The sequence below is a fragment of the Somniosus microcephalus genome, chromosome 9, assembly GCF_052327205.1.
Source record: "Somniosus microcephalus isolate GS21.2 chromosome 9, FLI_Smic_1.0, whole genome shotgun sequence".
Lineage (NCBI taxonomy): Eukaryota > Metazoa > Chordata > Chondrichthyes > Squaliformes > Somniosidae > Somniosus > Somniosus microcephalus.
The window spans coordinates 51962478-51976766 of NC_140995.1; the positions used below are offsets into that span (position 1 = coordinate 51962478).

The 14289-nt window shown below is 44.4% G+C and overlaps 1 protein-coding gene across 3 annotated transcripts in view; it reads right to left on the reverse strand.

The window, feature by feature from the left end:
• The window catches only part of lmbrd1 (LMBR1 domain containing 1), a 351792-nt gene that overhangs the window by 320109 nt on the left and 17394 nt on the right, over nt 1-14289 (reverse strand). The window contains exon 1 of one of the 3 annotated variants that reach the window (XR_015079486.1): nt 8587-8733. The exons of 1 other annotated variant lie outside the window; for it this stretch is intronic. Coding sequence is in view for 1 of the 2 variants with exons in the window: in XM_085996566.1 (XP_085852692.1) it covers nt 8587-8649 (63 nt within the window). In the remaining variant the exon portion in view is untranslated. Of the gene's footprint in view, nt 1-8586; nt 8734-14289 lie in introns of those variants that run through there. One more of the 3 variants, XM_085996566.1, reaches the window with a different exon arrangement.

A 14289-nucleotide genomic window follows, 5' to 3' on the forward strand; every position in this document is an offset into this window, starting at 1 on the left:
AATACTGCACTGGAGTATCAGCCTAGATTTTTGTGCTCAAGTCTCTGGAGTGGGGCTTGAACCCAGAGCGAGTGCACTACCAACTGAACCACAGCTGACACTGACAAGATCATTGCCAGGGCCATGTATGCCCAACTTGGCATCGTGTTGGCCAACATAATCCACCCTGATCAGTCCTACATGGTTCTAGGCTGTACCATCCATAACATCTATATGGTTCATGATCTGATCCATCTTTCCCAGAGGACTGATCTGTTGAGTGCCTTCCTTTCCCTGGATCACGAATATTTATGCAGTGTGTCTAATTGTAAGATGGGTGGGGGAGGGATCTACAAGAAATGAAACCAGCCTAAATATAAACAAAACAGGAAAGAAGAGCATAGGAAAGAGTAAAGTAAGGGAGGACATTGATGGCCAGGGAATAAATAGAGTTATTGAACAGGAATTAAAAAAATCGTTAAAAATAAAGTGAGAGGAACTGCTATTAAAAATTAGTTAATCTGTCTGTACAGCAATGCACACAGTGTCCACACTAAAACAGGGGAGCTGGAGGCAATCATGCATCGCGAAGAACCAGACATAGTAGGGATTACTGAGACATGACTACAGAAAAATCTGGACTGGGAATTAAACATTGCAGGGTGTAACATATTTAGAAAACAGAGGGAAAAAGGGGAGGTGGAGTAGCTGAACTTATTAGGGATAACTTAATGGCAGTAGAAAAAAAGTGACGCAGCTATCAGCAAAACAGAAATAGAATCCATGTGGATAGAGATAAAAGACAATAAAGGATCAATCACACTAATAGGGGTTGTCTACAGGTCACCTAATAGTGGAAGGGAGGTGGAGGAAGAAATATGCAAACAAATTAGGGAAATTAGTAAAAAACATAGCATAATAATCATGGGGGATTTCAACTACCCAGATATTAATTGGACGGAAGAGGAAGGTAAAGGGGATAAGGGAATGGAGTTCCTACAATGTGTGCAGGACTCCTTTCTAACCCAATATGTAAAAAGCCCAACAAGGGAGGATTCGCTATTGGATCTAGTAATGGGGAATGAACCAGAGCAGATAAGAGAAGTAAAAGTAGGGGAACATCTAGGCAATAGTGACCATAATATAATACACTTTAAGATAATAACCGAGAAAGACGTAAGTATGAAGAAGACCAGGGTAATAGATTGGAGAAAAGCTGATTTTGAGGGGCTGAGAATAGAACTTGGGAAAATAAAATGGACAACAATATTGGCAAACAATTGCATAGAACAGCAATAAGAAACATTTAAAACGGTGTTCAAGAGAGTCCAGGAAAAATATATTCCACTAAAAAACAACAACAAGCTAAACACTAATGAGACACCGTGGTTGAGTAAAGCCATAAGGGGAAAATTGAGGGTAAGGAAAGAGGTACACATTAAGTACATGGACAGCAGGGGAGAGCATGATAAGGGAGAATACGAAGAGATTAGGAGAGAAGTAAAAAAAAAATTAGGAAGGCAAAGAGGAACTATGTAGTGTCAGCCAGTGGCTCAGTTGGTAGCACTCTCGCCTCTGAGTCAGAAGGTTGTGGGTTCAAGTTCCACTCCACTCATACTCCCAGTGCAGTGCTGAGGAAGTGCTGCACTGTCGGAGGTGCCATCTTTCGGATGAGACATTAAAACAGTGACTACACTTCAAAATTACTTCATTGGTTGTAAAGCACTTTGGTACGTCCAGTGGTTGTGAAAGGCATTATATAAATGCAAGTCTTTCTTTCTATGAAATTTAATTATTAAGTAACATAAAACAAAATAGTAAAATATTTTACAGGCACGTAAATAAAAAAATGAAGGTTGGGATGGGAATAGGGCCACTAAGGGATGGACAGGATAATACCACAGGCAGCGATAGAGAGATGGCAGGCATATTAAATAATTATTTTGCTTCAGTTTTTAACCAAGGAGATAGAACAGGTGGAGATAGCATCAGATGATGAGATTAGTAATGAGATAACTGCATTTAAAATAAAACAAGTAGATTTATTAAATAAACTAATGAAACACAAACAGGATAAAACCCCTGGTCCAGGCAGATTACATCCACACATTTTAAAATAATCTAGGGAAGTGATAGCAGAGGCATTACTACACATATTTAGTAATTCATTAGAAAAAGGTGTAGTGCCAGAGGACTGGCAGACAGCTAACGTAATACCTATATTTATGAAGGGAGATAGAACATGTCCAGGGAACTATAGACCAGTTAACTTAACATCGGTGGTAGGAAAAATAATGGAATCCCTACTAAAGGAGAAAATGGAAGAATATCTCGAAATCAAAAATATAATGGCCCAGAAATTCGGGTCCCAATGCGTGAGTACGCACGAGGTACTCACACGTGGACCCAATGGAAGTGCCGGTTTCTTGGATGCACTGCGCATGCGCGGGAAACCGGCAATTCCGTTCCTCTGAACGAAGGGGTTCAGAGGTCGAACGCGTGCGCGCGGGAGTCTGCGCGTGCGCTTTGAACTTACGTTTTTTTTTAAACAGGTTTTTCCGTGAGGGTAAGTCTTTAGATTTTAGAAGTGTAAAAACCAGGCGTAAGGCCTGCATTTTAAAAGGTAAGTGGTCAATTAATTAAAATTAAAACATTTTTTCCACAGGTTTATTATTTTTAAATACTTTAAAGCAAGGTAAGTTTATTTTTAGCCCCATTCTTTTATAAAATTATTTTTTTCAAAAATGTAAATTATTGTTTAAAATAGTTATTTAATGTAATTTATAGTTTATTTAAAAAGTGTGATGATTTTTTTTAAATGTATTTGAAGGTTTACTACTATTTTGGGGCCGGAGTATTCATAAGCTTAGACAGGTCTTCCTGTCAATCTTATGAATGGGCTTTTCCCTCCTCCGATTGGCTGCCCATGGCTCACGTGATCCCAGGGGACGCATCGCACTAACTGCGCCCCTGGGACACGCAAGCACAGCGCGCCGGGAGTTGGAGCAGGCCCCGGAGCGGAATTCCACGGGAGCCCAGAGCTCAACTGCCGGCACGCAAGGTAAGTGCAGGTCGGGGGCTTGCACCCGCGGGAAGCCCCCGACCCGAATTTCTGGGCCAATAAAGTCAGCATGAATTTCAAAAGGGAAAGTCTTGCTTGACCAACCTGATTGAAATTTTTGAAGCGGTAACAGAGAGAGTAGACGAGGATAATGCAGTAGATGTAATTTATCTAGATTTTCAAAAGGCCTTCGATAAGGTACCACATAATAGACTAATGAATGTCAGGGAATGCAGAGTCAGTGGACAAGTAGCAGAATAGACAGCTAGCTGGCTTCAAGACAGAAAGCAGAGTGTAGGGGTAAACAGTAGCTATTCAGTGTGGCAGATGGTGGGAAGTGGTGTTCCCACAAGGATCAGTGCTGGGACCACTGTTGTTCACAATTTATCTCAACGATTTAGACTTTGGAATCAAAAACACAATTTCTAAATTTGCAGACGACACCAAATTCTGGGGTGGGGGGGGGGGGCGGATAGTCAATACTGAGGAGGACTGCAACAAATTACACGACATTAATAAACTTGCAGAATGGCATGTGGGCAAATGAAATTCAACACGGATAATGTGAGGTATTACATTTTGGTAAGAAAAATAAGGTCACATATTACTTGGAAAATAAGAATCCAAATGGGGTAGAGGAGCAAAGGGATCTCGGAGTACAAATACACAAATCACTAAAAGTATCGACACAGGTTAACAAGGCCATAAAAAAAGCAAACCAAGCATTAGGGTTTATTTCTAGAGGTATATAATTGAAAAGTAGTGAAGTTATGCTAAACTTGTATCGAACCTTGGTTAGACCACACTTGGAGTACTGTGTACAGTTCTGGTCGCCATATTATAAAAAGGATATAGAGGCACTGGAGAGGGTGCAGAGAAGATTTACAAGGACGATACCATAAAAGCAAGGGTATACCTATCAGGAAAGGATGAACAGGCTGTCTCTCTTTGCTCTTGAAAAGAGAAAGCTGAGGGTTGACCTAATAGAGGTCTTTAAAATCATGAAAGGTTTGACAGCGTAGATAGAGTATTTCCACTTGTGGGAAAAAGCAAAACTAGAGGCCATCAATATAAGATAGTCACCAAGAAATCCAATAGGGAATTCAGAAGAAACTTCTTTACCCAGAGAGTGGTGAGAATGTGGAACTCGCTACCACAGGGAGTGGTTGAAGCGAATAGTATGGATGCATTTAAGTGGAGGCTGGACAAGCATATGAGGGAGAAGGGAATAGAGGGTTATGCTGATAGAGTTAGATGAGGAAAGACAGGAGGAGGCTCGAGTGGAGCATAAATGCTGGCATGGACTGGTTGGGCCGAATGGCCTGTTTCTGTGCCGTATATTCTTTGTGTATTTCTGTGCTATATCCTGTGTATTCCTGTGTAATTAAAGGCAATGGAGCTTTGACAGCGTTTCTTCGCTTTGGGAGAGAAATAAATCAGGGATGCCCCATGGCAACCGTTTATATACTATCTGCGTAGAGCCTTTGCTGTGCCTCTTGTGAAAGAGGCTGTTCGGGCTGGCTCTGCATGAGCCGGGCGTAGAGGTTTGCATTTTGGTTCACGCCGATGACGCAATTCTCGTGATCACAGATTCCATTAACTTGCGGAGGTTGCGCAAGTCCCAGGTGTACTCGGCAAGGATCAATTGGGACAAATATTCTGGACTCTTGCTAGGTCAGTGGCAGGTAGACTTTCTGCCAGAGGATCTCCAAGCCTCCACCTGGAACACCATCCACCTCCCGTTCCTGGGAGTCTACCTGAGCCTCACTGAGGAAGCCAGGACAGCAAACTGGGCAGAGCTGGAGACAAGTCACTGCTCGCCTAGGACACTGGAGAGGATTTCTCCCAGTGCCATTCTACAGGGGTAACCCCAGGTCATCCTTATTGATCAAGTCAAAAATAGAGAGGGGTGGCAGGTGTGCATCCCTGAAGGACATTAATGAATTAGTTGGGTATTTAAAACAATCTGGCAGCTTTCATCATAATTTTTCTGGTGATAGCTCACAACTTAACCAGATTTATTGAGTTCAGTTTCACAATTTGCAATTGTGGGATTTGAACTCTCAACCGCCAGGTTGCTAATCCAGTATCAAAGCCACTGCATGACCATCTCCTCGCACCAGTCACAAGTGACAACACCACAAAAATATTTCAAATCCTCACACATACTGCCAAAAGAAAAGCTCAACATGATCCAAGATGAAAACAGTCTGAATCAGACAAGATTGTCCTAGCTTTGCCAATGCTTAGCAGGTTTCCACAGCAATTAGTGGGCAGTTTGATCCCGAAAGGTTCGAGGAGCAATCCCAAGTATATGCTACAGTACTTGAGCTCAGTTGCTTGGAGTAGTCGGGGGGCTGCAGTTGGCCTCGGACTCAGTGCCCCTGGGTTAGGGATGAAAAAAATGCAGGTTTCCCACTCCTGGTCATTACAATCCAGTGAACCCAACCAGAAGTTGGTAACATGAGGAAAAATATTTTTTTACGCAGTGAGTGGCTACGATCTGGAATGCACTGCCTGAAAGGGTGGTGGAGGCAGATTCAATCGTGGCTTTCAAAAGGGAACTGGAGAAGTACCTGAAGGAAAAAAAATTGCAGGGAAAGGGGAGAGGAACTAGCTGAAGTGCTCTTGCAGAGATCCGGCACGGGCTCGACGAGCCTTCTGTGCTGTAACCATTCTATGATTCTATAAGTAGTGTACATATGTGGGCACCAGGTTAAAGGCAAGACTCTGCTGACACTTAAGCTGGCATATGAATAATGATGAGATATTGGAGGCTTTTATTAAAATAACCCTTTTGTCACCCAACCCCTGTACAACTTTGGACGAATCTTACAAGACATCAACGTTTTACAATGTGCAATAAAGCCACAGTAGCCGTAAACAAATTGATTGCAAAATCCATGCAGGAAAACCTTAAAAACAGTGACAATCACAAGTGAATGGTTTTTTTCCAAATTGGAAGTGCTCAGATGAAGTTATTAAGCACTGCTTCATTCGCTTTGTTTTATTATAACGGTATTTCATCCTTGTAGAACGACATTGTTTATACTGAATCACAATTACAGCATCTTTAAATACACAACCAACAGAAACATTCAAATGGAGGGCACCCACTCAGCTCATGACAGAACAAAAGACATTTGTGGCAATTTCAAATGCATTTTTGTACAAACTGGATCATATGCCCCAACACCGCCCCCGCCTTTCAAACATTCTTTATACCCGAATTACAAGCATAAAAATATTTATCCAATCAGAACCCCAGTGCACAGAAGGGAAGTTTCCAGACAGTGAAGTTGGATTATAAAGAAACATGCTTTTCCCACTTGTCAAAACATTTGTTTCATGAGTAAAAGCCTTTTGAAACTTATTTTATAATTCATATATTATGTAAACAAAAATAAAAGGCGCAACTTTCATTAAAATGGTACTCTTTTCAATTGTAAACTCAAAGAAGGAAGCGAAACTCCAAACATAGCTGTTGCAGTTCCCCAAAGTCAGCTGATGACAAAAAAATGCAAGAAAGGCAATTACAATACAAGACTTACAGCATTTCCTAAATAAAACTACTCGCACTTGTGGGAGAATTCACTTCACTATTTGAAGACTTAAACAGATTGATACAGTACAGCACAGGCTCCTCTGACCAGGATGATAGAAAGAGGATGAATCTAATCGTCCACCAATGCCTCAACTTAAAAATGTCATCCTCATGATCCAATCCCTTTCTTAGCCTTTTCCTTCCCTGTCTCTATAATTTCCTCCAGTCCTAAAACTATTTACCCCACCCATGGAGAACTCTGTGTTCATCCAAGTCTGGCCTCTTAAACATCCCTCACTCCACTTGCCCCATCACTGGTGGCCGTGCTTTCAGGCGTCTAAAACCCAAGGTCTGGATTTCTTTCCCTTAACCTCTGCCTCACCACCTGTCTCTCCGTATCAACTGTGGCTCAGTTGGTAGCACTCTCACCTCGGAGTCAAAGGGTCATGGGTTGAACTCCCATTCCAAAGACTTGAGCACAAAAGTCTAGGCTGATGCTCCAGTGCATTACTGAGGGAGTGCTGCACTGTCGGAGGTGCCGTCTTTCAGATTAGACGTTAAACCGAGACCCCGTCTGCCCTCTCAGGTGGGCATAAAAGATCCCACGGCACTATTTCGATGAAGGGCAGGGGAGTTGTCCGCAGTGTCCTGGCCAATATTTATCCCTCAAGCAACATCACTAAAACAGATTATCTGATCATTGTCATTTTGTTTGTTTGTTTGAGGGAGTTTGCTGTGCACAAATTGGCTGCCACCTTTCCTACATTACAACAGTGACTACACTTCATAAGTACTTCATTGGCTGTAAAGTGCTTTGGGACATCCGGAGATCGTGAAAGGCACTATATAAATGCAAGTCTTTCTTTTCTTTTTCCAATATCTATCTCCTTCTTTGGCTCAGTGTCAATTTCCATCTGATTACACTTCTGTGAAGCACCTTAGGATGTTTATCTACATTAAAGGTGCTAATTAAATGCAAGTTGTTGCTGTTGTTGTATAACATGCATAATACACTTATAAATCTGCACAGGAAGTAGGGGGCCATTCAGCTCCTCAGCCTGTTCTGCCATTCAATTATATTATGGCTGATCTTTACTCCATCTACCCGCCTTGGTTCCGTAACCCTTAATACCCTTGCCCAGCAAAAAACTATCACTCTCAGTTTTGATAGGAGACAAGTAATGGTCATTTTTGGGGGTTTTGCAAGTGCCATAACCCAGAAGTTTTTTTGACTGTTGTTTAAAGTGTATTGTTGTGATGTGGACGCACTAGTTATGCATGTTTTCTGTGAATGTTCATCTGCAGAAGAAAATGTCAAAACTTAACCCCCTTGCCCAAGCCTTGACCTCCTCGCCCAGGCCTTGACCCCCCTTGCCCAGGCCTTGACCTCCTCGTCCAGGCCTTGACCCCCCCTTGCCCAGGCCTTGACCCCCCCTTGCCCAGGCCTTGACCCCCCCCCTTGCCCAGGCCTTGACCCCCCCCCTTGCCCAGGCCTTGACCCCCCCCCTTGCCCAGGCCTTGACCCCCCCCCTTGCCCAGGCCTTGACCCCCCCCCCTTGCCCAGGCCTTGACCCCCCCCCCCTTGCCCAGGCCTTGACCCCCCCCCCTTGCCCAGGCCTTGACCCCCCCCCCTTGCCCAGGCCTTGACCCCCCCCCTTGCCCAGGCCTTGACCCCCCCCCTTGCCCAGGCCTTGACCCCCCCCCTTGCCCAGGCCTTGACCCCCCCCCTTGCCCAGGCCTTGACCCCCCCCTTGCCCAGGCCTTGACACCCCCCTTGCCCAGGCCTTGACCCCCCCCTTGCCCAGGCCTTGACCAAATTCCCACTTCTCTTGTCGGGTAAAAGTTGTCAATCCCAGTTCCCTGGTCCCCAACAACCCCAATAATCATTAATTCTCGTTATTGGTGAATGCGCCAGAGGCGGGCCTGCACCGACAGGCCTCCCGTCCGAACCAAGCTAAAACAAATAATCTGACCGAGATACACAGCGCCACCATCTGCCTACCAGTAAAACCAGGGCGAATATGGACCAGCCCCACACCGACTCGGCCAACACCGAACCCGCCATCTCCACTCGGCCCCAACTCACGACAGGCGCTGACCTGCGCTCCCTCCCCGCCGCCCTGACAACTGCGCCGGCCGCACCGCGTGCGCGCCCCCGCCTCCCTGACAACGACGCGCGCGCCCCCGCCTCCCTGACAACAGCGCGCGCGCCCCCGCTGCATTTCTCACCCGCCCGGCCAGGCAGGAAACGCGCGCGCACAGGTCACGGGGGCCGGCCTGTCAATCAAATGCAGGAGCCTGCCACTCGATGAAATTATTAAGGTTTACTCGTCTGACACTTTTCTTAATTGAAAACTCAGAAAGAGACCCTGGGCTATCATCAAAAGAAAATTGCCCGTTTTATTTAAGCCCAACTAATAAGGAACTAAACCACAAAACAAAGCAAACTTATAAAATTAAATAATATTATAAGAACATACAGTATAAGAATTAGGAACAGGAGTAGGTCATACGGCCCTTCGAGCCTGCTCCACCATTCAATAAGATCATGGCTGATCTTTTACCTCAACTCCACTTTCCCGCCCGATCTCCATACCTTTTGATGTCCCTGGAGTCCAAAAATCTATCTCAGCCTTGAATACACTCAACGACTGAGCATCCACAGCTCTCTGGGGTAGAGAATTCCAAAGATTCACAACCCTCCCAGGTGAAGACATTTCTCCTCATCTCAGTCTTAAAAGGCTGGCCCTTTATCCTGAGTCTATGCCCCCTTGTTCTAGGCTCTCCAGCCAAGGGAAACATCCTCACAGCACCTACCCTGTCAATCCCCCTCAGAGTCTTATGTGTTTCAATGAGATCACCTCACATTCTGCTAAACTCCAGAGATTATAGGCCCAATCTACCCAATCTCTCCTCGTAGGACAACCCTCTCATCCCCGGAATCAATCTATATTTGTTATCTATATTCACCATGCCCTCCAGTCCCTGCGCTAGCTCAAGCATACCGGCAGGCATTGTGTACTCCTTCTCCAGGGACACCTAGGCAAGAGATGCAGGCAGCCAGAGCGACCACCCCCACGGGCCATACAGGTTCCTTATTTGTGTTTGTTGCCTCTTCTCAATTGTTTCTCTGGAATTTAATCATGACTAATAATAATCAATAACTCTCACCATGTTTGATTGGACAACATGAATTCAAAGCCTTTCTCAAATAAAAAACAAAAGAAAAACTGCAAATGGTGGAAATTTGAAACAAAAATTGAAAACTTATGGAAGGTCAGTGAGTATCTGTGGAGAGAAAGAAAAAAGAAAGACTTACATTTATATCTTTGGAATTCTCTATACCAGAGGGCTGTGGATGCTTAGTTGGTGAGGATATTCAAGGCTGAGATCGATATATTTTTGGACACTAAGGGAATCAAGGGCTATGGGATAGGGCGGGAAAGTGGAGTTGAGGTAGAAGATCAGCCATGATCTTATTGAATGGCAGAGCAGGCTCAAGGGGCCAAATGAGCCGACTCCTGTTCCTATTTCTTATATTATGTTCTAACATAGCACCATTCACAGCCTCAGAACGTCACAAAGTGCTTTACAGCCAATTAAGTGCTTTTGAACTGTGGTAACTGTTTAATGTAGGGAAAAAATGAAAATAAAGACTTGCATTTTATAGTGCTTTTCATGACCTCAGGATGTCCCAAAACAATTTACAGCCAATGAAGTACTTTTGAAGTACAGTCGCTGTTGTAATGTTGGAAACACAGCAGCCAATTTGCACACAGCAAGCTCCCACAAACAGCAATGTGATAATGACCAGGTAATCTGTTTTTGTTATGTTAAGTGAGGGATAAATATTGGCCAGGACACCGGGGATAACTCCTCTGCTCTTCTTTGAAATAGTGCCATGGGATCTTTTACGTCAACCTGAGAGAGCAGACAGGGCCTCATTTTAAATCCCATCTGAAAGACAACATCTCCGACAGGGCAGCACTCCCTCAGTACTGCACTGGAGCATCAGCCTAGATTTCTGTGCTCAAGTCTCTGGAGTGGAACTTGAACCCATAACCTTCTGACTGAGCCACAGCTGATACTACATACATGGCTGAAACAGAACAGGCTATTTATCATTTCAGGCTGGTCCTTTTTCCAAACTGAGTAACAACAGGTGAACAACAGCAACTTGTATTTATGTAGCACCTGTAACGTAGTAAAACGCTCCAAGGTGCATCACAAGAGCATTATAAAACAAAATTTGACACCGAGCCGCATAAGGAGATATTAGGACAGATGACCAAAAGCTCAAAGAGGTAGATTTTAAGGAGCATCTAAAGGAGGAGGGTGAGGTAGCGAAGTGGAGAAGTTTAGGGAGGGAATTCCAGAGCTTAGGGCCAAGGCAGCTGAAGGCACGGCCATCAATGGGGAAGCAATGAAACTCGGGGGATGCTCAAGAGGCCAGAATTGGATGAGCGCAGATATCTCAGATGATTGTAGGGCTGGAGGAGATTACAGAGATAGGGAGGAGCAAGGCCATGAAGGGATTTGGAAACAAGGATTAGAATTTTAAAATTGAGGCATTGTTTAACCGGGAGCCAATGTAGGTCAACGACAACAGGGGTGATGAGTGAACGGGACTTGGTGCGAGTTAGGACACGGGCGGCCGAGTTTTGGATGGCCTCAAGTTTAGATAGGGTAGAATGTGGGAGGCCAGACAGAAATGCATTGGAATAGTCAAGTCTAGAGGTAACAAAGGCATGGATGAGGGTTTCAGCAGCAGATGAGCTGAGGCAGGGATGGAATCCGGCAATGTGGCGGAAGTGGAAATAGGTGGTCTTAGTTATGGCGTGGATATGTGGCCGGTAGCTCATCTTGGGGTCAAATATGACACCAAGGTTACGAACAGTCTGGTTCAGCCTCAGACAGTTTCCAGGGAGAGGGATGGAGTCGGTGGCTAGGGAATGTAGATTGCGGTGGGGACTGAAGATAATGGCTTCGGTCTTCCCAATATCTGGTTGGAGGAAATTTCTGCTCATCCAGTACTGGGTGTCAGACAAGCAGTGTGACAATTTGGAGACAGTAGAAGGGTCAAGAGAAGTGGTGTTGAGGTAGAGCTGGGTGTCGTCAGCATACATGTGGAAACTGATGCTGCGTTTTCGGATGATATCGCCAAGGGGCAACATGTAGATGAGAAATAGAAGGGGGCCAAGGATAGATCCTTGGTGGACACCAGAGGTAATGGTGCGGGAAAGGGAAGAGAGGCCATTGCTGGTAATTCTCTGGCTATGACTGGATAGATAAGAATGGAACCAGGCAGGGACAGTCCCACCCAGCTGGACGACGGTGAAGAGGCATTGGAGGAGGATGGTGTGGTCAACTGTGTCAAAGGCTGCAGACAGGTCGAGAAGGATGAGAAGGGATAGTTTACCATTGTCACATTCACATAGGATGTCATTTGTGACTTTGATAAGAGCTATTTTGTTACTGTGGTAGGGGCAAAAACCTGATTGGAGGGATTCAAACATGGAGTTCTGGGAAAGATGGGCACACATTTGGGAGGCGACAGCATGTTCAAGAACTTTGGAGAGGAAAGGGAGGTTGGAGATGGAGTGGTAGTTTGCAAGGACGAAGGGGGGTCAAGGGTTGTGTTTTTGAGGAAAGGGGTGATGACGGCAGATTTGAAGGAGAGGGGGACAGTACCTGAGAAGAGAGAACCATTAACAATATCAGCTAACATGGGAGACAGGAAGGGAGATTGGGTGGTCAGCAGTTTAGTAGGAATAGGTTTGAGGGAGCAGGAGGTGGGTCTCATGGACAAGATGAGCTCAGCGAGGGCATGAGGCAAGATAGGAGAGAAACTAGAGAAAGATATGGAGTTAGGTCGCAGATCATTGAATGGTGGAATAGGCTCGAGGGGCTAAATGGCTTACTCCTGTCACTCCCAGTGCCAGGGTTAAGGCCATCTCCTCGGGGCTGGAAAGGAACATGGAGTGAGAGGGGAAGGATCCAGTTGTCATGATACACGTAGGTACCAACGACATAGGTAGGACTAAGAAAGGGGTTCTGCTGAGTGAGTATGAGCAGCTAGGGGCTAAATTAAAAAGCAGAACCACAAAGGTAATAATCTCTGGATTACTACCTGAGCCACGAGCAAATTGGCATAGGGTCAATAAGATCAGACAGTTGAATGCGTGGCTCAGTAATTGGTGTGGGAGAAATGGGTTTTGATTCATGGGGTACTGGCACTAGGACTGGGGAAAGAGGGAGCTGTTCCGTTGGGACAGGCTTCACTTGAATTGTGCTGGGACCAGTGTCCTGGTGAATCGAATAACTAGGGCTGTAGATAGGGCTTTAAACTAAATAGTGGAGGGGGAGGTTCAGGTGATGGGAAACTTAGAAAGTTAAAGAGAAAGGACAAGGCAATAGTGCAGCGTAGCGATAGGGGTAATGATAACCAATGTGTGACAGGAAGGGACAGAGCGTACAAGCATAAGAGTGCACCAGCAAATAGGGTCAGAGTAGGGAAAAATGGTAACAAAACAAAATTAAAGGCTCTTTATCTGAATGCACGCAGCATTCGTAACAAGATAAATGAATTGACGGCACAAATTGAAATAAATGTGTATGATCTGATAGCCATTACAGAGACGTGGCTGCAAGGTGACCAAGGCTGGGAACTGAATATTCAGGGGTATTTGACATTTCAGAAGGATAGGCAGAAAATAAAAGGAGATGCGGTAACTCTGTTACTAAAGGATGAGATCAGTACAGTAGTGAGAAATGATCTTGGCTCGGAAGATCAAGATGTAGAATCAGTTTGGGCGGAGATAAGGGAAAGAAGTCACTGGTGGGAGTAGTCTATAGGCTCCCTAACAGTAGATACAGTGTGGGACAGAGTATAAATCAAGAAATAATGGGGGGCTTGTAAGAAAGGTACTGCAATAATCATGGGCAATTTTAATCTTCATATTGATTGGATAAATCAAATTGGCAAAGGTAGCTTTGAGGACGAGTTCATAGAGTGTATTCAGGACAGTTTCTTAGAACAATACATTGTGGAACCAACCAGGGAACAGGTTAGTTTAGATCTGGTAATGTGTAATGAGACAGGATTAATTAATGATTTCATAGTAAAGGATCCTCTAGGGAAGAGTGATCATAACATGATACAATTTCACATTCAGTTTGAGGGTGAGAAACTTGGGTCTGAAACTAGTATCTTAAACTTAAATAAAGGCAATTACAAGGGTATGAAGACAGAGTTGGCTAAAGTGGACTGGGAAAATAGATTAAAAGGTAAGACGGTAGATAAGCAGTGGCAGACTTTTAAGGAGATATTTCCTAACTCTCAACAAAGATATATTCCAGTGAGGAAGAAAGACTCCACGAGAATAAGGAACCATCCATGGCTTACTGAGGAAGTTAAGGAGGGTATCAAATTGAATGAAAAGGCATACAATGTTGCGAAGATTAGTGGTAGGCCAGAAGATTGGGAAATGTTTAGAAACTTGCAAAGGATAACTACAAAAATAATAGAGGGAGAAAATAGATTATGAGAGTAAACTAGCAAGAAATATAAACACAGACAGTAAGAGCTTCTACAAGTATATAAAAAGGAAGAGAGTAGCTAAAGTAAATGTTGGTCCCTTAGAGGATGAGACTGAGCAATTAATAATGGGAAACAAGGAAATGGCCGAGACTTTGAACAAATATT